The following is a 25,259-nucleotide window of genomic DNA, read 5'->3' on the forward strand; positions in this document are numbered from 1 at the left end:
GATTGAGGCTTGGCTCCTGGTTGGTTGTTGGACTTCGAAATATCTGGACATTGCTCTTATTAGATACCACAGCCACAAGTTGTGCCACTTGAGAAGTCTAGTGAGGTTAACCATTCAGGATTAAAATGGCTAAAAAGGCTAGATGTGGTGGTTCACACCTTTGATCACAGCACTCAAGAGACAGAGGTAGGCAGACCTAAGTTCAAGGCCAACCAGGATTGCCAATAAGACCCTGTCTGAAAAACAACAAGAACAATAATTTCTGAATCTAGGTCTGTCAGGTTTCATGACCTTATTAGGTCTACTGTTTTTATGGGTTCCATCTCTCCAGTGTTTTTAGGCTAACTGCTCAGTGGAGCTACATCTGTGCCATCCAGTGAATGATGGAGCAAAGCTGTGCTATGGAGAGGTGCTGCTGTCATGCTTTCTACATATGCCACAGTCTACTCAGTGGGCTTTTCAACCAAGTGGTTTAGCAGCCGACTGCCTCCTTGATAGCTGGACTATGTCATACACCTTCCTGTTTTTGGGTTTTAATGTAGAACCTAGCACTTTGTCTATAAGCAGGCATGTGCTGATTCATTCCTAAAGGCTGAGAAGGAAAAGCCCTGATTTCAGGTGGAAGAATATGTGGTTATTCTGTTAGATGGTTTATGTCATTAGTGTCATAAAAGTGACACGCAGAATGGTCCTGACACTTGAGTGAGTATAGATCATGTGAAACAGCTTAGTGACTTGGTCTTGCTAGAAAGAAATAGGGACACCAAGTAGATCCTTGCTCGTTAGTCTTGATGGCCTTGAGGGTACTAGGTGTTTTGACCTTTAGTTGCAGCCAGTTACCACTGAGAAAACTCAAGACAGGTAAGTTGAAATTCAAAAGAATTGTTGGCATTGTGGAAGTTGGAGTATTTAGTTTAAAATTGTGAAATTTTGTTTAGAATTACCACAGACAAAGAACAGTTGAAATTTCTTTGAAATTCTTAAAACCACAAATTACTTTTAGGGTTTAAAAGTAGTGGTTATACCGGGCGGTGGTGGCGTACGCCTTTAATCCCAGCACTTGGGAGGCAGAGGCAGAGGCAGGTGGATTTCTGAGTTCGAGGCCAGCCTGGTCTACAGAGTGAGTTCCAGGACAGCCAGGGCTACACAGAGAAACCCTGTCTCAAAAAACAAAAAACAAAAAACAAAAAAAAACCCCAAAAACAAAAAAAGTAGTGGTTATGAGGAGCTGTTTTATTCTTGCTAATGGAATTCCAAAGGTAAATCTTTGTTTTTTTCCTTTTTTTGACTGGGAATGGGGTATGGTTTCACTATGTGGCTCTGATTTGAACTCATAGATATCTGTCCATCGCTGCTTCATAAGTGCTAGGATGTGGGATTAAAAGTTTGCATCATACCTGCCCAAAGGTAAATATTTTAAAAGACCAGTATAATAACCTGGGCTCATCTAGAGGTTTATGGGCATGCCTATAGATGTAGTGAACCTTAATGCTTTCACAGGTTTTTGAAGAGGCCTGAGCATGATTATCACAGACTGGACTTTTCTTCCTAGTTTTGCCATTTGATTTGATTAAAATTGCTCTCACTTATACAGTAAAGTAAAACTGAAATGCTGTGCAGTCATCTGAACTAACATTTCTTGAAAGTATATTATGAATCTTGAGTAGTCTGCACTGTTGTGCTTACAAATCTGTAACAGCCAATGAGATTTATGGGTAAATACGCAACAAGAGAAGGAATTGCCCTAAGAGAGGATGTTGAAGCCCATGTTCCAGAGATGGAGAAACTGAGCTTAAGAGAGCTTTGAACACTTACAGCACATGCTCACATATAGGTGCAAACGCTTGTCTCTGCACTAATGGTGGGGCTAGGGCCCTTGCTTCAGCACAGGAGGTTGATATGTTGATTGAGGTATATGTTCTCAAATACCAACTATCAGACATGTATGTGGCCAGGGTAGGGGACAGAATGTTTTGAGTGTTCTGTGAATAAAGCACCAACTTAGTAATATTGAGAACTTGCTATTTGTCAGGTCTTAAGATAATGCTTTAGATGAGAATGAGAGAAAGTAATTGTGAGAAGTGATTGATATTGAAGGTGAAATCTAAAGTACGTAAGGGAAGCATTCTCTGAAGATCAGGCCCTTAAACATGGACACACAAGTGCTTTTCCAGTGAGTTATACCCCAGTCTTCTCCATACTGCATTTTGAACCTTTAAACTTCTTATTTTAAACTTCTAATTAATACTTGTTCTTTTATAGATAGAAGGTTGAATTTAAGGATAATTACTTAATGTTAATATTTATCTTTTGTTGTTCACTTATAGATTCCAGTTAAGAAGGAGTCTTGTCCAAATACTGGCAGAGACCTCTTGTTAAAATACAACGTTGGTGATTTGGTGTGGTCCAAAGTGTCAGGTTACCCTTGGTGGCCTTGCATGGTTTCTGCTGACCCACTCCTTCACAGTCATACCAAACTTAAAGGTACTAAATTTGGACTCTTTCTTTTCATCTTCCTCTTCTGCACCAAACCTTTCTAATTTGCGTGTTTCTTTTCCATGCTTTGCTAAGTGGTCTTACTAGCTACTTTTACAGCTTTGTCTTAGGTGGCTGATTGGTTCAGATGTGATATATCCATTTCCTAAAAACAGGGTTTATCTGATTGAACTGGTACTAACAGGTGAATAACTTATAAGAATATTTTTTTTAGATTTATTTATGTTTTATGTGTGTTTTGCCTGCATGTATGTACATCAACCGCATGTATGTACATCAACCACATGTATACCTGGTACCCGTGGAGGTCAGAAGGTGACATTGTCTCCTTTTAAACTAGAATTATGTATGGTTGTGAGCTATCATGTGGGTGCTAAGAACTGAACCTGGGTCCTCCACAAGAACAAGTGCTCTAAACCGTTGAGCAGTTTCTCTGTAGCTGGGGAAACACTCTTTACCTTGTATTAGCCTCAAGTTTTATGACAAAAATTATTATTTAAATATGTAGTGATTATTTGTAGACTAATATTTGATAATATATTAACTTTAAATTATATAAAAAAAACCTCCATTCATTTTATTAGGCTTGGAAAGCAGGGAGAAAGCTAGAAATGATAATCTGATTTAGAAAACTTGAATAAATTGGCTCATGAAACAGCTAAAGAATGTATTAAAAATGTGTTCTTGATACAAAGTAAATAGTTTAAAATAAAAGGTAATTTAAGAATAGTTTAAAATAAAAGATAATTTAGCTCATCAGTATGTTAAGTATATAAGAACAACCCACTGAAAATGATTTGGAAAGAAAAGTAACCAAGGATCATGTGGATCTATTTATTTATTTATTTATTTATTTATTTATTTATTTACTTATTTACTTACTTACTTACTTACTTACTGAGACTCGTAGTTCAGGTTGGCCGTATAAAACTCATGATCCTTCTGCTTCAGCCCCTAGTGTGGGGATGTGTACTACTATGCTTTGGAAAGTTCTTCTAAAGTTTGAATTTGATTTGAAGAAGGTACGGTGTGTTACATTAAAGTTAGGCTGAATAAGTTTATGTTCTTGACATGTGTACCCCTCTGAAATGTGGACAACCACAGCTATGACAGTCCAAGGTTGGTATTCTAGTCCAGAACTGCTGCTGACCACTCAGTCTTGTATGGTCCATCCTTTGTGGCATACCGAAGCATGTGCCCCCTGGTCTTTGAGGTCTGACAGGAGTGGTGCCTGCTCCATTTGGTTTTGGGTTATTGTATTGCCACCTGTTTGCCACATATAGGTTTGTTGGCTGGCTGTGTGCAGGTAGTTGGAGGGAATGACAGGGCCCTATGAACTAGCAAGTTTGGACTGGAAGGGACAGTGCTTAAGATGAGGAAAACCTGAGTATCATGCCTGTCTTGCCTTGGCCTCTGTCCTAAGGGTGTAGTGTTTTGTTGTGTGATGAGAAACACTTAATAGTCTATAGGGCTGCACAGTGTGAAGTGCACATGAATGCACGTTAAGTACACACAGAATAAATAAATTATATGTATATATCTATATGAAGGTTTTGTATATTTTTCTCTACTGAGATAGTATATCTGCCATCTTTTACTTGTATTATTTTGTCAGCTGCTACTTTACCTAGTTTGGGGCTTTGGTCTAAATTATAACCTTAAGCATGCAGATGCCTATCCTTTGTCTCTTGGAACTCTGTGGTCTTTTGTCCATGTGACTTTCTCTGTGCTTTATTCTTGTTTCTGTACATACCTGGCCTTGCTTGCACTTAAGGTTTTTCTTCTTTCCCAGACTTAACTCTGAGGTAGTCTTGTGGGATCTCTACTCTGTGCATAAATGGCTGCTGTAAACTCAGTAGGCTCCATAAACTCTAGAGAGTCTCTGGGCAAACCTCTCCCTAGCTTAAAGGGCCAGGAAGATCTCAAACTCACAAGATCCTCCCGATTCTGCCTTCTAAGTGCATAGGCTACCACCACTCAGCTACTTTTATTATCTTAATTATGTGTGTGTGCGCTCGTGCGTGCATCTGTGCCTGTCTGTCTGTCTCTCTGTGTGCACATAAGTTCAGTACCCTAGGAGACCAGAGGCTTGAGATCTCCTTATGGGTAATTGTAAGCCACCATTTCTAGAACTTAGAACCTGTAAGCCAGGTTCTAGGAATTGAATTTGTGTTCCCTGGAAGAACAGCAAGCACTCTTAACTGCTGAGTGATCTTGTCACCTTCCAAATAAAATTATTATAGGTTGAATATACTCATTAAAAAAAAAAAAAGAAACCTGGGCTATGTTTTTTTTTTTTTTCCCATATCCATCTCCTTTTATCCTAGCAGAGGCAGGCAAACCTCTGTAAGTTTGAAGCCAGCCTAGTCATGGTCTACATAGGGAGTTCCAGGACAGTCAGGGCTATATAGAGACTACCTCAAAAAGAAAAGAAAGAAAAATAAATAAAGAAAATTAAGTTATGTTGGCATTTTAAAAAGATTTATTTATGAATTTTATGTATGAGTGTTCTGTCTTCATGCACATCAGAAGAGGGATTCAGATCCCATTACAGATGGTTGCTGGAAATTGAACTCAGGACCTCTGGAAGAGTACTCAGGTATTCTTAACTGTTGAGCCTTTTCTCTAGACTTCTGCTGATAAATTTTTAAGTAGGAAAGAACTTCAGAAATATTATACTCAAACCAAGTGTGGTTGTTTATGCCTTTAATCCTAGTACTGAGGAGGTATTATATAAAAGCAGATTGCAAATTGTAGCTTAGGTCAGCCTAAGCGACATAATGAGCTCCTGTCTAAAAGAAAAAGTACTTGGGCATGGTGGCAGACACCTTTAGTCACAGCATCAAGGAGGCAGAGACAGTTAGATCTATGTGAGCTTGAGACCAGCCTGGCCTGCTTAGCAAGTTTCAGGCTAACTGAGGTTACATAGTGAGACCTTGTCTCAAGAAAAAAAGTAGGAGCTCAAGAGATGGCTCAGCAGTTAAGAACATGTGTTCCTCCAGAGGTCCTCAGTTCAATTCCTGGCATCCATATGGCTAACTGTATATAATTGTATATAACTGTGCAGTCTTAACTGAGGTCTCTAGGGATCTGATGCCTTCTGGTGTGTATTTATGTAGACAAAGCACCCAAACACATAAAATACATAAATAGATTTTTTTAAAAACATTTTATAAACTTTGGGCCAAGCTATAGTAATCTGTTTTGGCAACTGATATATCAGGATTATCTTTTCTGTCATTAACTGTTTTTAGTTTTTGAGACAAGGTTTCATTATAGCCCTGACTGGTCTGGATCTCTCCCTGTCGATCAGACTGACTTCAGACTTGCAGAGATCCACCTGAATCTGCCTCCTGAATATTGAGATTAAAGGTGTTTATCACACTTGGCTAGGCATTAAGTTTTTTCTTCCTTAAAACAACAACAAAAATAAACTTTTATGTGTATGTATGTGCGTGTGAGTGCAGTTCCCCATGGAAATCAGATTTCCCTTGAGTTGGAGTTACAGGTGGTTATATGTCACAGTATATAAGTGCTGGGAATAGAACTTGAGTCCTCTGGAAGAACAGCAAGTGCTGTTAGCTGTTGAGCCACCTCTCCACCCTGACAGTAACTATTTTAAAACATTATTTAAATCACTATTGATTCAGATGCTTTAATTTTAGCACTTGGAAGGCAGAAACAGGCAGATCTCTTAGTTTGAGGCCAACTTGGTCTACAGAGCTAGTTCCAGGACAGCTAAGGCTACATAAAGAAACTGTCTTGAAAAAACAACAACAAATATTAATTAATTTTATATACTATAAAAGATTTTCAGGGCTGGGGAGGTGGCACTCCCCAGTGGTTAAGAACACTGACTATTCTTCCAGAGGTCCTGAGTTCAATTTCCAGAAACCACATGGTGGCTTACAACCATCTGTAATGGGATACAATGCCCTCTTCTGGTGTGTCTGAAGAGAGTGACTGTGCTCATATATATAAAATAAACAAATCTTTAAAAAAAATAGATTTTCATTATGAACCAATGATATATATTTATGCTAATTTTCATTACTCAAATTAAAGTGTTGACAAAAACCAAATTGCCTGACAGCTCTTTTGTTCTTTTAAAAAGCTTACTAGCTTAAAAGTAACTGTTACACATAGTGGGCTTCATTATGACATTTTTATACATAAGTATATATTTTGATGATATTCACTCCCATCACTCTCTTTTGTCTCCATCTTACCCCTTCTTCTCATCTCATCCTCCTACTTTAATGTCTTTTGTTTTTGAGGAAAGCAAGACCAGTTAATTAAATTGTGAGCTGCCATGTGAGTGCTGGGAATTGAATCCAGACATACATGTAGGCAAAATACTTATATACATTAAATAATAAAAATAAAACGTAGCAGGGCATGGTGGCATACTACTTTAATCCTAGTATTCTCAAAGCAAAGGTAGGTGGATCTCTGAGTTTGAGCTAGCTTGGTTTACAAAGCAGGTTTCAGAACAGCCAGGGCAACACACAGAAACCCTGTCTCAAAATAAAATAAGATAAAATAAAAATATTAAAATAAAGAAAAAAATACCTTCTTTTTTCCTAGAAAACAAGAAATTTCTCTGTTCAGTGTCTTTACCTTGCACTTTTAAGTTTGTTACCCTGAGAGCCTGTTCAGAACTTATATTTTAGATTGATTTTTGTGGGAAGCTTTCTGGTCCTTGGTCCTTGGGTTACTCTTGTGTGTGAGCATAGTATTCAGAGCTACTGTGGCCACAAACATAAAACTTGATACCTGACCACCTTTGCTTTAGAGGACTGGACTCACCATCAGCCACTTTACTGGAGGCATCTTTAAAGATGCAATGAAGAGGTTTTTCTTCTTGGTGTTCTAGCTATCCAGGAAGTTTTATTTTCTTTAGGATAAAGGCTAAAGGTCTTTTTACCTCTTGTTACTGAAATCTGACCTTTTGACTGGCTTACCTGTGTCTGTCTCTTTCAGCCTCAGCAACATCTGAAGTTTCAGGGGTTAGTGGTCTCTTTGCTCATTGCTCTGGCTGCACTGAGAGATGCTGCTGCTTCTTGCAGCTAAGAGTGACAGTAAGGACTATCTGAGAGGTTTGTTGTGGTCTCAGGGATGCTTTGAGGTTGAATGCTCTTATGTAAGCACTGTGCCCATGGTAGCCAGAAGAGAGGGCATCAGATCCCATGGAAGTGGGTTGGTAGGTCATTAATGGGATGGGTAGGGATGGGTTACTGAGTCCAGCCCAGTACTGCCCTCTCACTGCTGCTGTTGGCTTTGGTGTAAGTGCCCTTCTGATGAGTCTTGTCCTGTCTAAAATCTTAAGAAGATACTGAAAGAGGGAAGATGAAGTATTTTTATTTAGCTTCTTTTTCCCCCAGTCTCCTTTTATACCTTCTCTATCTCTGATGAGTGGATTTTCTTCTTGTGCATGGAGTATATTGAGGATAAAAAGGTAGAATTCATGTTGAGATTAATAAGCACAAACAACACCAAGTAAAATAATTTCAAAGCAGTCGTAGATTTGCCCGGTTTCATCCCAAATTTTAATGTTCATGTTTTTTATTTTTAAAATTAGGTCAGAAAAAAAGTGCACGCCAGTATCATGTACAGTTCTTTGGTGATGCCCCAGAAAGAGCTTGGATATTTGAGAAGAGCCTTGTTGCTTTTGAAGGAGAAGAACAATTTGAAAAATTATGTCAAGAAAGTGCCAAGCAGGCACCCACGAAAGCTGAGAAAATCAAGGTGATAGACACTCCTTTGGTGTGACCTTATAGTTACTATAAGTGATATAAGTGATTTCTTATGTTGGTTGTTTACCTTTTTTTTTTTTTTGAGATAGGGTCTTATGTAGCCCTGGCTGGCCTTGAATGCATAGAGATCCACCTGCCTCTGCCTCTCTAGCCCTGGAATTAAAAATGTGAGCCAACATGCTCAGCCTGCATTTGTCATTTACTTTTACCTGAGTATTTAATTTTTCTTTTACTCATTTGATGACTCAGAGGAATAATTTATTTTTTGATTTTATTTTCTTTTATAGAGAGAAACTATTAGTTAAAGCTATTAGAGTTGATTGCTAGTTTAAAGAAACAATAGTTGTCAGCTGAGTTATGTCTAAAATTTTAGTTGGTTTTTTATAGGTTTTTCTTATAATACTGTGGAAGTGTTTTTAATTGAGTCACCTTTTATGCAATAAAATTTATAATTTATTTTTTTCCAGTTGTTGAAACCTATTTCGGGGAGATTGAGAGCCCAGTGGGAAATGGGCATTGTCCAAGCTGAGGAAGCTGCTAGCATGTCAGTAGAGGAGCGGAAAGCCAAATTTACCTTCCTTTATGTGGGGGACCAACTGCACCTCAACCCTCAAGTGGCTAAGGAGGCTGGCATTGCTACAGAACCTTTGGGAGAAATGGTGGACTCTTCAGGGGCCAGTGAAGAAGCTGCTGTAGACCCTGGGTCTATGAGAGAAGAGGATATTCCCATGAAGAGAAGGCGAAGAGCTAAAAGGTCTAGTTCTGCTGAGAACCAAGAAGGTGACCCTGGCACAGAAAAGAGTATACCGCCAAAGGTGGCAGAGGCTGAACCTAAGAGAGGAGTAGGCTCTCCTGCAGGGAGAAAAAAGTCCACAGGCTCTGCTCCTCGGAGCAGGAAGGGAGACTCAGCAGCCCAGTTTTTAGTCTTTTGTCAAAAACACAGAGATGAGGTAAGTACTCTGATGGATTCTGAGTTGTTTGTCATGCCACAGGATTTCCAAATTTGATGAACATCCCTTTAGTGCAGAATCCTGTTTCTTAGTATGCTGGTTAAGCACAGTTTAGTTTTTAGCTGTAACAATTACTGTTGGAACACAGCCCTTTGCAGGCTTGGTTGCCACCATGTTCCTTCACAGTGGATAAAAAGTTGCAGCAGTGGGAAGTGGGAAATGAATTTCACTGGGCCTCCCTTTGCTGGAAGCTGGGCTTAGTCCTTGACATTCAGCTCTTGATGAGCATTTTCTCTTAAACTGTTTTTTGAAGCATTCAGTATGGGACATGGCTTACTTATAAAGATGGTGATGTTAGCACCGAGTATGCTGAAGATTTATTTCTATAATACTTCAGAGGATAGTGATATATAAATGAGTAAAGTATTTAAGTACTTTTATTTCTTAACATAAAATATATCATCTCTTGGTGCCTGTGTCTCGTTTCCATTGTAAGGAACCAAGGCTTTTTATAGTGTGAGTCATGAAGCCATCTCTATTATAATGTCTCTTTTAATTTTACTTTCATGGGTTGTTTGGTTTTTGTTGTTGTTGTTGTTGTTCAGAATTTCAAATACATATTAAAGTCACCAGTAAGCAGTATTATCTGGGGGCTAGAGAGATGGCTTAATAGTTAACACTCACATAGTGGCTCACAACTAATTACTTTAGTTCCTGGGGATCCTCTTTTGATACCACATTTATGCAGGCAAACACTCATACAAATAAAAATAAATACATATTTAAAAACTAAAGAGAAAATTGGATGGTAGTGTACCTTTAATCCTAGCACTCGGGAGGCATAAGCCCATGGGTCTCTTGAGTTTAGGGCTAGCCTAGTGTACAGAGCGAGTTCCAGTATAGTCAGGACTACACGTCCTGTCTAGAAACCCTCCCCTCACAAAAAAAAAAAAAAAAAAAAAAAAAAAATAGGGAGGAGAGAAAGATAACATCTGGACTAGTGAGATGGCTTGCTGCATTATAACATTCTCACCAGCTGATGACCCTAGTTTGATCCCTGGGGTACACTGGTAGAAGGAGAGAACTGTTGGGGTCTGGAAATATCCACACAAACCATATGCACACCAATTTTAGTTAAGCAAGAATAGTTTATTGAACGCATACCATAATATTGGACATTCAAGATTATAAGAAGGAAAAACCTAATTGTGGCACCAGTCTGTCCTCAAGGCAGGCTTTTTATAGGAAAAATCAGGTTCAAAAGTTCAAAGGCAAGCAGTGAAGTGATACACAGTTTTGGCTCACTAGACAAAGTATCATCAGCCAACCTTTAAGCTGATTGGTCCAACTGAGGTAAGAAGGGTGGTAGACAGGTTCTGAACAAGGAGATTTTAGAACATTGAGATAACAGGGTACAATTGATTCAGCCATAACTTTTTGGCTTATTAGTAACATTCTTTATTGTCAGCTTCTGGGAAGTAGAGTCTGAGAATCTGAACTTAATTTCACTTTATGAGCAAAATGGAGACTGAATACAAAATGGCTACTGTTATGTTGAAAGGAGCAGGCCTCAACAAGAACCATCTTCAAATTGTCCTTTGACCTCTGCACATGCAACATACACACAATGAATACCTAATTTTAAATTAGTTTAAAAATAAAAGAAAAAATATTTCTTGTCCAAACATTATCCATGCCCTTGTTTTGTGTCAGGCAGCATGGCCTGGTGCAGGATCATGAGGAATTTAAGGAGTTGATTAACTGAATGGTTATGGGTATTGTAAGAAAATCATGGAACATGTTATTTTTGTCTCTACATGGTAGCTTAGAAGTCTTCCCAGAGAAAATATTGGAGTAGTATCTTGAAGAAGAATCTGTAAACCATGTTGGGCGTGGTAATGCATGGGAATGCACAGATGTACTATCTTCAGCACTATTTGGAGACTGACACAGGATGATTGAGTTTGAGGATAGCCTGGGCTACATAGATTACCTCCCTCTCAAAAAAAAAAAAGGAAAAAAAGACAAAACAGAACTAATAGCATCTTCCTTGGGAATGGAAGGTTTATTTAAGTATTAGAAAATCTGTTGAGGCTGGAAAGTTGGATCAGTGGTTAAGAGCCCATACTGTTCATGCAGTGGCTTAGAGTTTGATTTTTACTACCCATGTCAATTGGCTCACAAATGTTTGCAATTCTACCTCCTGGGGAACCAATGTATTTAGACTCTATCTGCACATACAGATAAATTATTAATTTTTTTATTTATTTAGACACAGGCTCTCACTGTATAGCTCTGCCTGGCTTAGAACTCACAAAGATCTCCTTGCTTCTGCTTCCAGAATGTTGTGATTAAAGATGTGCACCACTGCCATGCCTTGTAATCATAGGTGGTTTTCAAAGGTCAATCAAAAGCTGAATGTGGTGGCACACACCTTTAATCCTAGCACATGGCCAGCAGAGTCTAGCCTGTCCTACATAGTGAGGCATTGTCTTTAAAAATTAAACAGAGGCTATAGAGATGGCTCAGTGATAAGAGCACTAGCTGCTCTTCCAGAGCTCAAGCTATGAAAGTGAGGATATAGTAATGGAGACACAGCAAATGCAAGGACCTGCCAGAATGAGAACGTTGATGTCCAGCATTTATGAGTAGTTTAAGTTCATTGCAGCAGAAAGCCTTAGTAATAATCTGAACAGATACATCGCTCAATCCCTAGCACACATGTAGTGCCTTAGGACAGACTGTAATTCCAGTTCCAGGGAACCTGACACTCTTCTGAACTCTGGACAACCATGTGCACACATGGTGTGCAGACATATGCAGGCAAAACACTTATAAGTTAAAAGCAGACAAACAGAAACCTTGGTCAATATGGAAGAGGAGTTTTCCACCTTAGAATAAAGGATTACTTTCTTTTTAAAATATTTTTCTTGTTATTAAATAAATAAAATTTATGTGTTTGTGCACCACTTATGTCCCTGCTGTCCTTAGAGGCCAGAAGAGGGCATTACATCCCCTGGAATTGGAGTCACAATCATTTCTGAGCTACCAAGTAGGTGCTGGGAGTCAAACCAGGTCCTCTTAAAGGGCAGCCAATACTCTTAACTGCTGAGCTGTCTCTCCAGCTCTCAAGGAAAGGATTTTTTAAATAAGCAATCTGAGTACAGATTGTGAAGAAACTGTTTTAAAATGGAGATTTTTTTTTTTTAATGTGTCAAGGACACCATACACAATTGAAATGACAAGATTTGTCAGCTAGTTTTAAGGGACAAAATGGCAATTTACAGGTGAGTTTCAGTGACTTATAAGTACATGAAGAGGTATCGTTCAAGCCCACACATAGACAGAGACTTACAAATTGAATTTATGACTCATTATTACATAGTCATCAGGTGAGCAACAGTGATCTTGGAGCTAACTACTTGGGGCTTGAGAAAATGAGCAAGGTAGCAATTCTTGGACAAAGCTGGTGGGGAATAAATACTTTATCATACTTGTTTTAGAGAGGAGTTAGCAGTACCTGATGTGCTTTATTTCTTTAATTTCATGCCTAAGTATTTACTGTAAAACAATTTCACCCTTGCATCGAACCAAAGGAAAGCACAATATTCAACACTAAAAAGTTGTCAGTGATAGTTGTTATCTGTTCTTACAGTGTATAATATGCCAAAGTAAATTTATTAGATTTTGAAGAAGAAAGCAAGCTGTAGAATGTTATGTAGATCCTGTTGCTTCTTTAAAGTCTGAGGAATATGGTATATTACTTGCACCTCAGTATCTGTTTTTATCCAAAAAGAGAAAATGGTCAGCTGAGAAAGTGTATGCCCAATGTTAAGTGTTAACTCTTAGGAAACATAATTAACTGTTGAATTTGATGTGTTGTTACAAAGTACTCAGTAGTATGTGGTCAGTTACAATGGCAGATTTTTGTGGGAAGGGTAGCAGATAAACTCAAAATGGATACAACAAGTATTTGACAGTTTAGCTGAAACAGAATTGATGAGGAACTATGTGTTCTTATCCTTTGGTTGGAAGTTGGGCAGAGCTTTAACAAATAGGAATTCTAGCTAGTTTTATTCCAACAGGCTTGCCTTTTTTTTTTTTTTTTTTTTTTTTTTTTTTTTTTTTTTTTTTTTTTTTTTTTTTTTGTGCGTCTATCCATAGGAAAGTAGATGCTTGAGAATCTAGACTACTGCTTAGAGATTTCCTCCACTCTTTTATTTTTCTGGGCCCCAGAATCATTTCAATTAGCCTTTGTAGTGCTAAGCATTATAACTGAAAACCTAGATTGCCACCATGGTGAGAATACTATAGATAGACCGAGGTAAAGGTGCACAGAAGAGTTCACTAACATAGTCATCAATTCCACTCCACTCTAGACTTAGGCAGGATCTGAACTCCATTGGCTGTCCCTCCTGGAATTATTGCCATGCACAGTTAAAGTTGGGGGCTACTGATTAAAATCATTACTGTGTACCTGAACCACCTAGAAGACTTGTGAAAATGTATATTCCTTGATGGTAGGATGGGATGGGGCATTCTGAGCATGCTCTGAAGGTATATACATATCCCCTGTAACTGGAGAATCTGTTGCCTGTGTAGTTCTGTTGTCTTTGTGCTGACTTAGACAAAAATTGGGGCTTGCTTGTTGGTAGACTATTGTCTGTATCTCTTGTTTGTTGTAGACTTGTCTGTCCATGGCATGGATTGAAAGATGGAGTTAGGCTATTGTAGTTGGTGAAGACAACAAACCAAGATCTCACTTCATGCTCATAGGAGCATTTTTGCACAGCTTGCCTGACTGTTAATTTTTCAAGAATGACTAGAAAATTGTGACTTAACAAATGATTTAGAGATTTTAGGAAAATACATGTTTTCTCCTCATTATTTATCAGTTATTTTCACTTAGAAATTTTTAGTGAATCACTGTATCAGTTGTGTGTTAGTTTCTTTGATCCAAATTTTCTGGGACATAATTCTATTGTGGGAATAAAAATTTTACATATGTAATTCTAAAGGACTATATTTAATTTTATGTGACTCACAATGAATTTTGTGAGTGTAGAGTTCTTACTGCCCTCCTTTCTTTGTTCATAGGTTGTAGCTGAACACCCAGATGCCTCAGGGGAGGAGATTGAAGAATTGCTTGGGTCTCAATGGAGCATGCTCAACGAAAAGCAGAAAGCACGATATAATACAAAGTTTTCCCTAATGATCTCTGCCCAGTCTGAAGAAGACTCTGGTAAACATACACCTATACATATGTGTTCTGCTTGGTACAGTGTATAGTGTGGCCACATTCACAGTGTACCAAATCCATGCTTGTGTTGTTGCTTCCTCCCTTGTCACCCATGCAGGTGTGTTTTGGATGGTCTATAGGATCTTTATTTTACTCTTTATACAAAGTAGTGATTCTGGCTGTAGTACTTGTAGGGGTGATTGAGGAAAGAAGGAAAGGTAGGTATTTAGTCACATGGGTCAAGCCCAGTAAGAGCAGTTAGTTTCTGGCCTGTTTGCTTGAGTACTTGTGAAATGACTGGTTGACCTTCACTTGGGTATCTCATTTTTAGGCTTTCAGTTTGAAAACTTTAAGACATACTATATCAAATACCAGTTTGGGCTATGGCAAGGTGAGAAAGAACTGGAGAAAATGTCTGTCAGGCTTGTGGTGTGTAAGCACTTGGACGCACAAGTTGTAGAAAACAAAACATAATTTAAAAAACAAAACAAAATATTCCTGTTAATGAAAAAATAAGTGCAATATATTTAAATGTTAATTAAAAATATAGAAACAGTTTGTAACTCCTAAGATTCATTATTGAGTTTTGGAGATGCTAGATATGAAAGTCCAGGTGTTCTAAGTGATCCTAAAATAGCTGCCAAGTATTAGATTGTGACTATACATACAAACATTAGGTGCCCCTCTGCCCTCATGGAATAGACTCATCTTGATTTGCTAGGCATCTTAATTACTTTTCTTCTACTATGACAAAGCACCATGACCAAGGCAATTTATAGAAAAAGTTTATTGGGGACTTAAAATTTTAGAGGAATGTTCCATGATCATCATGGCAGTAATCACGACAGAAGGCAGATTGATAGACATGGAGCTAGAGCAATAACTGATCTATAAGCATGTGGCAGAGAGAGCTAATGGTGTGGGTTTTGAAACCTCAAAGCCTACCCCCAGTAATACACCTCCTTTAGCAAGTCCTAATCAGTCCCAACTGTTCCACCTACTGGGGAGCAAGCATTCACATTCAAATATGTAAGCCTGTGTGAGTCATTATCATGTAAACACTAGAGTTCCATATCAGCTCATTATATTGATCCTGAATAGGGTTGCCCATTTTCATTTTGCTCATGTTTATTTAGGTGCTGTAATTTAGCAAGAATGTTTAGAGTTTGTGAACTTTTGTTTCATTTAAAATTTTTTTATTGGATATTGTATTTACATTTCAGATTTTATCTCCTTACCCCATTCCCCCCACCACCCAGGAACCCCGTATCCTATCCCCCCTTTTCGTGCTTCTGTGAGGATATTTCCCCACCTACTCCCCCACTCCCACCTCCCCACCCTCGAATCTCCTCCCCACTCGGTGTTCAGCCTTCATGGGATCAAGGATCTCCTCTCCCACCTATGCCTGACAAGGCCATTCTCCCCTAGGTATACAGATGGAGTCATGGGTCCCTCCCTATGTGCTCCCAGGCTGGTGGTTTAGACCCTGGGGAGCTCTGGTTGGTTGGTATTGTTGCTCTCCTCCTGGGGCCACAAACCCTTTCAGCTCCTTTAGTCTTCTCTCTAACTCCTCCATTGGGAACCCCATGATCAGTTCAATTAGCTGTGAGCATCAGCATCTGAATATGTCAGACTCTGGTAGACCTCTACCAGCTATATCAGGCTCCTATCAGCATGCACTTCCTGACATTCACATCAGCGTCTACCTTTGGTGACTGCACATGGGATGGATACCCTGGTGGAATGGTCTCCAGAAGGCCCCTCCTTCAGTTTCTGTCCCACACTTTGTCTCCATATTTGCTCCCTTGAGTATTTTGTTACTCCTTCTAAGTAGGACCTAGGCATCCACACTTGGTCTTCCTTTTTCATGAGCTTCATGTGGTCTGTGAGTTGAATCTTGGCTATTTCAAGCTTTTGGGTTGTGAACTTTTTTAAAAAGTGCATATTCACCTCATGGTATGCTAATATACTAAGTCTTGAGTAATACTTTTTTTCAGTATGGTTGGTATACTTAAAAGGAACAGGCATTTCTGAAGGCCAGGGTTAACTTACCCTAAACAATAAGTATTTGGAGTTGTAGTCAGTAGATACATAACTATGGTTTTCCACTTATACTGTGTCAAGTGAGTGCTATTCCTAAATGTCCTTGAACCATGACTTCCTAGTCACCTTGATGTTTACCATAAAGATGTATAATCTTTCTTTGTCAGCTGTTGTGCTGACTCAGTGTTTGGGAACTCAGATTTCTGGAGGAAAAGAGTGACAGTCACCTCCCAGTAACCTACCCAGGTCAATACCTGGGGCTCAGTGTTAGAGTTGTGAGAACACACCAATTGAGGTGTCTGGTGGGTGTGCTATGTGGCACTTGGGACTCCAGTAGTGGTTGAGTGAGTTAGTTCCGGGTATCCTCAGCTTTGTACACAGACCTTTTTCTCCCCAGACTTTGCAGCTAGTCTACAGCGGTGCAGTCAGGATTAAAGCCTAGGAAAGATTTTCAGAGGCCTTGTTCATACTAGCCTAGAGCTAACTATGACTGCTTGATTCCTTCAGTAGTAACTTGAGTCTCAGACCTGAGGAGCAGCCATGTGCGGTTGTTGGCACCAAAGGCATGGGCCTTAGCACCTGAGGCTTTCTGGTTATGTCTGTGCTGTGTTTCCAAAGATAATGGGTTTGAAAATGACAGTATTTTTAAGTTTTCTATATAATAAGGCCTGGTGAAAAACACTTGTAGTTTCAAGTACTCAAGAGGCTGAGGCAGGAGGATTTAAGGCATTTTTAGCCAATGTAGTGAGATTTTCTTTCAAAAGTAAAAAAGATGGCTGGGGATATAATTTAAACCTTGGGTTTTATCCTCAGTACTACACACACACACACACACACACACACAAGTTTGATAAATAGAATCCTAAAAACAGTTGTGCAAATGAAAATAAAGAATTTGTATTCAAAATAAACATTGGAATATTCAAAATAGTTGGCTCTAGAATTTATTTTTTGCCTTCCATCATATCTTTTTAATTCAATGATATGACTTAAAATATTCAATATTGAATACTTTATTGAATATTAGTGATATTTCCAGGGACACCTAAAATAAAGTATTGTCAAACAAATGTATAACAGGAAGGGCTTAATTTTCAGGTGCAGATATAACTTTGCTACTTAAAAAATTTGTTATTTAAGCCGGGCAGTGGTGGTACATGCCTTTAATCCCAGCACTTAGGAGGCAGAGGCAGGCAGATTTCTGAGTTCGAAGCCAGCCTGGTCTACAGAGTGAGTTCCAGGACAGCCAGGGCTACATAGAGAAACCCTGTCTCGAAAAACAACCCCCTCACCCCCCCAAAAAAAAAGAAAAAAAAGAAAAATTTGTTATTTAAGTCTGGTAGTGGTGGCACCACGCCCTTTAATCCCAGCACTTGGGAAGCAGAGGCAGGCAGATCTCTGGGTACGAAACCACCTGGTCCCAGTACTGAGTTCCAGGACAGCCAAGATACACAGGAAAACCCTATCTCAACAAATAAAAACAAACAAAAAATAGTTATTTAAGAGAATACATAGTAGCAAGTTGTAGTTCTTAGTTTATTTTTTATTTAAAAATTTTTAGATATGTTTTTATGTGTTTGAGTGTTTTGCCTGAATGTGTGTATATTCACAGAGGGCAGAAGAAGGTGTTGGATACTCTGAAATGAATTACAAATGATTCTCAGCCACTTCGTGGATTCTGGGAATAAAACCCAGGTCCACTTTAAGAAGTGCTCTATATCACCAAACCATCTTTCTAACTCCAAAGTTTTTTAAAAGTTGACTTAAATCCTACTTGTCTTTGCATGTTCATAAATAAATGCTTCTTTTTCCCCACCCTGAGACAGTGTCTTGCTGTGTAGCCACACCTGGTATTAAACTCAAACTCTCTCATGATAATCCTTTCTGAATGCTGTTATTATTACCCTGTCCAACTGTAATGGGTTTGTTAAAAAAAGACTTAAGTTCTATAGCATATTAAAAATACAGCAAATACCAAGATAATAATTTTTAGGTAAAATATCTGTGGGTCTCTAGTTCTTTTTTGCAAAGAGATTGGATTTGTAAGATATAGGCCTTGGGCATGAGTCTGGTCACTGGTTCTCAAGCTGAATGCCAGAGCAGCATGTGGACTCTTTTCTGTGCATTTACCCCTACTCTGATTCTTCATTCCAAGGAAATATAAATGGGAAAAAAAGAACCCACACAAAGAGAACAGATGACCCTCCAGAGGATGCCGATGTTGAAGATGCACCCAGGAAAAGACTTAGGACAGATAAGCACAGTCTTCGGAAGGTAATGTTCTGGGCTTCTCCGGTCTGTGAGAATGTGTATTCTATATAATTCTTGAGACCCTGACAAAATATAGGCAGTGGAGTTTTTTGGGCTCTTGCTAGAGTGGTATTTAGTAGTAAGTCTTGTCATTTTTTTTTTTTTCTACATTGAAAAGGCCACTGAAGGACACATTCATTAACAATTAAGGGACATTAGCACAGGAACTGTTGGTATGAATTTGTTCAAGGAAACAGCATCCACATGCTTTGAGTAGCATTTTAAGTAATGATTTTTTGATTTTACGTGTTAAAAATGTCTTTTAGATTGAAGGGCATAGTTCAGTTCTTGACTGCTCAGGTAGCATGAGCCTGACCTTCATTTTCATTGATAGTACTTGGCAGTATGTTTTGTTTGTAGGGGTTATTACTCAGTGTGTAAATGAGGTACATGATAACCCACTAAAGATACTTTTCACTGCAAAAAGAAGTTAAAGAATCTATGACCGGCACTGGAAATGGATTATATGAATTTACTCACTTTGTTAGTAATTCATGATCTTACTTATTCACTGGAAACTCCACGTGGGCAGCACTGTTTCAAAAAGGAAACTTAAGAATGGATTAAAAGGGAACCCAGGGCCTTGAGCGTAAATGGGCCTAGTATCTGAAGGAAAGTGAAACTGACCAAAATCTGTGTGTGCAAAGCAACAGTGTCTGCCATGGGTAGCTCACGTGGAGAGAGAGTGAGTCTTTTAGCAACTCTTGTTTCAGCTGTCTGAGATAGATCTAGGTAACTTTTTGGTAAGTTGAGTCTAATTAGGCTTTGTACTACATATTTGAGTTTATATTTTTCAGGAGTTCTGACACAATAGTTATATATATTTAGGATTTTGAGTAAAGCTTGATACTTTCACTGATCAAGTTGCCTTTATTTTTTTTTCTAATTTTGAGGAATAGAAAATCTCACATTGCTGAAATATAAACTATATTATTTATCTATAATTATTTTTTATCTATCTACCTATACCTATATCCTTTATCTTTAAGGTTCTATTTATAGTGTTTTGTATTATTTTTCTGGTGCATAAAGTGTTACTTGGACTTATTTCCATCACACAGGCTATGTAGTGGTAAAGTTTACTATGAGTTAATAGAGTTTAAAAGTACCAAGAAGTACATAGTTAAGCCCTTTAAATATGTGTTATCAGAACATTTTAAATACTAATTCATATTTAATAGTTAGGCATAATTTTTTTATATTAGCTAAACAGATTAGAAAATGGCACATGTTTAAAATGTAGTAGTGTTTGCTCTTAATCCTAGTTCTTGGAATGCAGAGACAGACAGATCTCTAGTTCCAGACCAGCTAGGGTTATATACATAGCGAGGTCCTTTTAAAAAGTAGTATTGTCTCTCTGGTCTGGTCTTTATTAATCTAAGTCATGTTGCATACAATTCCTGATATGTATTGATTACATCTAATGAGCCAGCAGCATTCAGAAAGCTATAAACAGAATTTTCATGAGTAGTCTCAATGGACTTTTATTTTATCTGCTCTGGCTATCTAGGTGTTAGTGAATGAGATCTGAGGTCTGGTACTGGGTAAGGTCTGTCTCTTGGAGTGGCACTGTAACCATTTAGGCAGTACTGTTCCTGTGCCGTTGCAACATGGTTCTTGTTTGTTTTGGTTTGTTTCTTTTGTTGTTGTTTGAGATAGGACCTCATGTAGCCTAGGCTGGTTGAGAATTTTCTCTGTAGCCTAGGTTGGCCTTTTAATTCCTAGTCCTTCTGCCTGTGCTCTCATGAATGCTTGGATTGTAGGCTTGTGCCACCATACTTTACTGAGGGCATTTTGAACTATATATTTTTTTCTTTTTTTCTTTCTTTTTTAAGTTTGTCTGTCTGTCTGTCTGTCTGCAGCCACCATACTTTACTGAGGGCATTTTGAACTATATTTTTCTTTTTCTTTTTTTTTTTCTTCTGTCTGTCTGCAGCCACCATACGTTGCTGAGGGCATTTTGAACTATATTTTCCTTTTTTTTTTTTTTTTTTTGTTTTTGCTGTCTGTCTATTTCATCCCTTGATTGAGTTGAGACAGTCTTACAATATAGCCTTGGCTGGCTTGGAACTTGCTATATATACCAGTCTGGCCTCAAACTCACAGGGATCTGACTGCATTGGTTTTCCTAGTGCTAGGATTAAAGGCATGTGCCACCATGCCTGGATTGAACTACATTTTTCAAAATTTCAGCACAAAATATTTATGATATTAAACCTTTGTTTTTGTGAGACAAGGTCTCTCATTATGTAGCCCAGGCTGGCCTCAAATTAACAGAGTTTGTTTGTATTTATTTATTTATTTATTTATTTATTGGAATTGAATCTAAGGTTATAATAGACATATATTCTACAACTAGCTAGCCCCCCTTTTATTTTGAATATATTTTTAATGATTTGTTTTGTGTGTGTGTGTGTGTGTGTGTGTGTGTGTGTGTGTGTGTGTATCTGTGTTAGTGTAAGAATTAGTTCAGGATATTTTAAAAAAATTATTATGGGCAACTGTGGACCTGTTGAGTGTGAGGAATACTTGTCAAAGGAAGAATTTTCTATTGTGTAAATTTTCAGCAGCCTATGTTCATTCATATTAGGAGAATTTTTTTTCCTTTGATTTCTTTCTCTTTGTCCACTCCCCCCATCCCCCTTTTTAAATAACAGAGAGAGACAATCACCGACAAAACGGCCAGAACAAGCTCTTACAAGGCTATAGAGGCAGCCTCCTCACTCAAGAGCCAGGCAGGTAATGTGGTCAGGCTCCTTCCTGGCTCCTCTGGGTGCCTGGGTGGGTGAGCAGGGCGGCCTGGTCCTGCTCTTGGGGATCCTCTAGTGCGGGCACCTGAGAGGGACAAGGAAAATGAAGTAGGGCTGGGCAAGAGGGATCCAGGGTGCCTCAGAGAGTCAGCAATTAAGCTAATACCATAAGTAGGCAGGATAGAAGATCTTGTGGAATTGAAAAAGAACTGGTTTAATGCGCAGACTGTAAGAATTCAGTCATATTGAAGTTACTTTTCTACTAGTTTTTGCTTGACTTTATTATTTTTCAGTTTGAATTTTATTAGAAGAGAAATTTTAACCAGAAATTCTCAGATTTCTTTATGAGATTAGTTGTTACCATAAATCCTGTCACTCTGATTTAGGCTCTTGATGGTTCATACTTAACCAACCAAGAGTAAAAGTCATGACTAGTTGTTTCTATTTCATATGATAAAGAAATCAGCTTAAAGGACTTTCTGTGAAAAACAGCTTAGCTAAGCGGTAAAAAGGAAAAATCAGACTTTTTGACCTGTGTGTGAGTAATTCTGTGGAGACAATAGGTTAGCACAGAAATACCATCTTCAATATAGGGTGAGCTGTGAGCTATAGGTTAGAGATTGTTTTCTTTATGCTGCACAAGATGATCAAGTTTTTTTTTTTTTTTTTAAGCTATTTGTAACATTTGTGAATGATTGGAGATTTGAATATAAGATTGCTATTTTAAAATATGAAAGTGGTAATGTTTTGCTTAATTTTTTTGTAGGTATACTCTAGGCTTTTTATGTGTGAAATTATGTATAGTGTGTGTCAAATACTCCTGCAGTGGGTCATGGATCCGGGTGTGATGAAACTGCATTGGCCCTGGGTTGGTTTGGGTGGGGCAGGTGGTAGGATATGGGATTCATTGTGTAGTTTGTCTGCTTTTTAAAACAAAACAAAACAAAACAGTTTTACATGATAAAAAGTTAAGCCCTTAGTGACAGCTAAAGGAACCAGAAGATTCATCTTTAGGACTTCATTTAATTTAGGGGGTTATTCAAAGCAGTAAAGAGGTAGGAGGTTTAAATTTTAAACTTTATAAAATAAAATTATTTTACAGCAACGAAAAATTTGTCTGATGCTTGCAAACCCCTGAAGAAGCGAAATCGGGCTTCTGCAACAGCATCTTCAGCACTTGGGTTTAACAAAAGTTCATCTCCTTCTGCATCCTTAACTGAGAATGAGGTAAAATAATGATGATAGTGATACCATGGCGTTCATGTGAAGGCCATTAGTTACTCAATTGCAATGTGAGTGAAAATCCTTTTTTAAAAGAATTATGTTGGTGTTCTCTATAGGTATAGGTGAGTTTCAGGTGTTCTTAGCTATCTAAAATTCACAAAATTGAAAAAATGGTGCACTATTTTAGCCTGAGCACTTTGAATATAAGCACATGCACGTGGTGAACGTGTAGGTGTACATCCATACTTCAGTCTTGTTGCAGAGTAATCGTTGTTGCAATCTGTTTTAAAATGGTATGTTCTGTAAACCTAACTCTGTTTTCTCACATGAAAGGAAATTCACACTGGCTCTTCCAGGACATGCTATGTTGGCCACACTGGCATTTGCTACTGTGCACCCACACTAGTGAACTGGAGGGGCTCACAAGCCTGTGGGAAGCCAAAGGTTTCTTGGTCCTCATGCGTTGCGTGTCTCTGGTCCTTTGTTCTGGCATGTCTCAGATGTGAGTGTGCAGGCAAGTTAGAACTGTCACTATACTTAGAATTCCTGTGTTTCTGGTCTTACAAAATACACAATAGCAGAGAAGTAGGTGGTATTATAATAGGCTGCTGCCGCCATCACTGTAGTGTGTGGCATGTAGATGTCATTACCAATTCTAAAGTCTGCAAATGCTAAAAACAAGGAACAGCCACAAATTCAAGAATCATCATTTATTTTGGTGCAGAGGTAGTTTTAATTTCTTGATTGTAGTGACTACTTTTATGGATCTTACTTTCCATTTTTAATTTTTTGTTTTTTTGATCTCTGTAATTCTATTTTTTTTTTTTTCATTGTAGACTGGAGATTTATTTTCACAGTATTTGTAAGGCATTGACAACCTTGGTCTTCATTAACAGGATAGTGAGATGGAAACTAAACAGGCCCCTTTCTCCTTTTGGATCAAAAGCAGTACTTCTCGTCTGGCCTCTTGTTATGGTTTTTAGTAGGGTTGGGTGTGTCCTTGCTGTTCTTTTTATTGGTTGTGGGCTGGGCCTTCCATTGCATGATGGTTAGGGACCTGGGTGGCCCAAGGAACACCCTTGAGAACTCTGTTACTGCTCTGAAGTGTGGTGTAAATTTAGACTGTTTGTTTAGTCGTATCTCAGTCATACAGACTAGCTCAGTCATAATCTCAAGTGTTCATACTCATGGGACTGGGACTTGCTTATTGTTGTTATGTGTAGAAAAGTAAGCATTTCTTATATTTGTACACATTTACTTCATTGCTGAGCTTCTATCTAAAATGTTACTGAAATACAAAAAAAAGCTAGTTTTATATAAATTATTTTTCTGTTTTTCTTCTCTTACCCATATTTACACTAGTATTTTAAAAAATTAAAGCTGGTCTACAGTTTAAGTTAACCATACTAAAAATGAAAGGGTTTCTAGAGTAGAATAGAAACCCTTTCATTTAGGCATTAAAGTTGGTCTTTTCATTTATGATTTTTTTTTTCTAACTGCTGGGGACTTATGAGTACAGGAAAATGCCCTATTACTGAGTTACATTCAAGCCCTATAAACATTTTCAAACAAGTTTTTCTTGCTTTCTATTTTGATCTGTTTATCCAGTTGTTATTTTACATATGCTGTTGTCGGATATGGAGAGAGAAAACTATTGAACTTGTTTATCTATTATTCCTCATTAGTATTGGGTATTGAAGGTGGAAGCAGTGAGAGGACAGAAGGCAGTGGCTGGTGCAGCTCAGTAGTCTGTTCTTGGGAAGACTAAGGTCGAGTATTTTCTGACAAGACTTAGTTGCAACACCAGAAGCTGATAGATGATTTAAGTATTCTTATTATGTAGGAAATGTATTCAATTCAAATCCCTTCTTACATTTTGAAGGGGATACATAAATCTCACAGTATACTTTATGTTCCTTAAATAAAATAATTTAAATTTCTAGGTCTTCTCTATTAGGTTACTTGTGTGGCTTATGTAAATATTCCATTATAGCTTATTTTATAGAGTTGCACTGTTAATTAAAAAACTTTAGGTGAATAAGTAGATTTATCGAGTATACACTAGCACTACTAAACCCCACAGTGAGCTTACAAGTGTACAGTGCTAAGTGTCTGCTAACACATGAGATGTGGAGACTGTTAAGTCTGGTTCTGATGTGAAATTGACTGTTGAGGGATCAGACTTCCTCCGCAATTTGGGACACTTATGTTTTGCATGTTTATATTTTTTCCCCCTTCACCACACTTGATTGAAAGAAAGAGGATTATATAGGGTTGGTATTCAAGACATTTTAGGACATGTTGTAGTTTAAGTTCTTGAAAATGTATATAATAAATTTATATTGGAATAATTATTAATAACATGATATTACATCACCCCAATGAAGAGATTAAAATTGCACACTTGCATGACAAAGGCCTGTGAAGGAATTGATGTGATTTAAGTGTTTTGTAACTTCATTTTTTGTTCCCTTAGTAGAGCAAATTCTTA

General features: G+C 38.0%; 1 protein-coding gene across 4 annotated transcripts in view; it reads left to right on the top strand.

The window, feature by feature from the left end:
• Nsd2 (nuclear receptor binding SET domain protein 2) overlaps positions 1-25,259 on the top strand; it is a 73,169-nt gene that overhangs the window by 21,362 nt on the left and 26,548 nt on the right. For all 4 annotated transcript variants that reach the window (XM_034508962.2, XM_034508961.2, XM_076938304.1 and 1 more), the window contains 7 exons: positions 2,328-2,484; positions 8,078-8,244; positions 8,720-9,202; positions 14,300-14,444; positions 18,640-18,758; positions 21,452-21,533; positions 22,647-22,771. In XM_034508962.2, coding sequence (XP_034364853.1) covers positions 2,328-2,484; positions 8,078-8,244; positions 8,720-9,202; positions 14,300-14,444; positions 18,640-18,758; positions 21,452-21,533; positions 22,647-22,771 — 1,278 coding nt within the window. The remainder of the gene's footprint in view (positions 1-2,327; positions 2,485-8,077; positions 8,245-8,719; positions 9,203-14,299; positions 14,445-18,639; positions 18,759-21,451; positions 21,534-22,646; positions 22,772-25,259) is intronic.

This window comes from Arvicanthis niloticus, chromosome 7 (genome assembly GCF_011762505.2).
Source record: "Arvicanthis niloticus isolate mArvNil1 chromosome 7, mArvNil1.pat.X, whole genome shotgun sequence".
Classification (NCBI taxonomy): Eukaryota; Metazoa; Chordata; class Mammalia; order Rodentia; family Muridae; genus Arvicanthis; species Arvicanthis niloticus.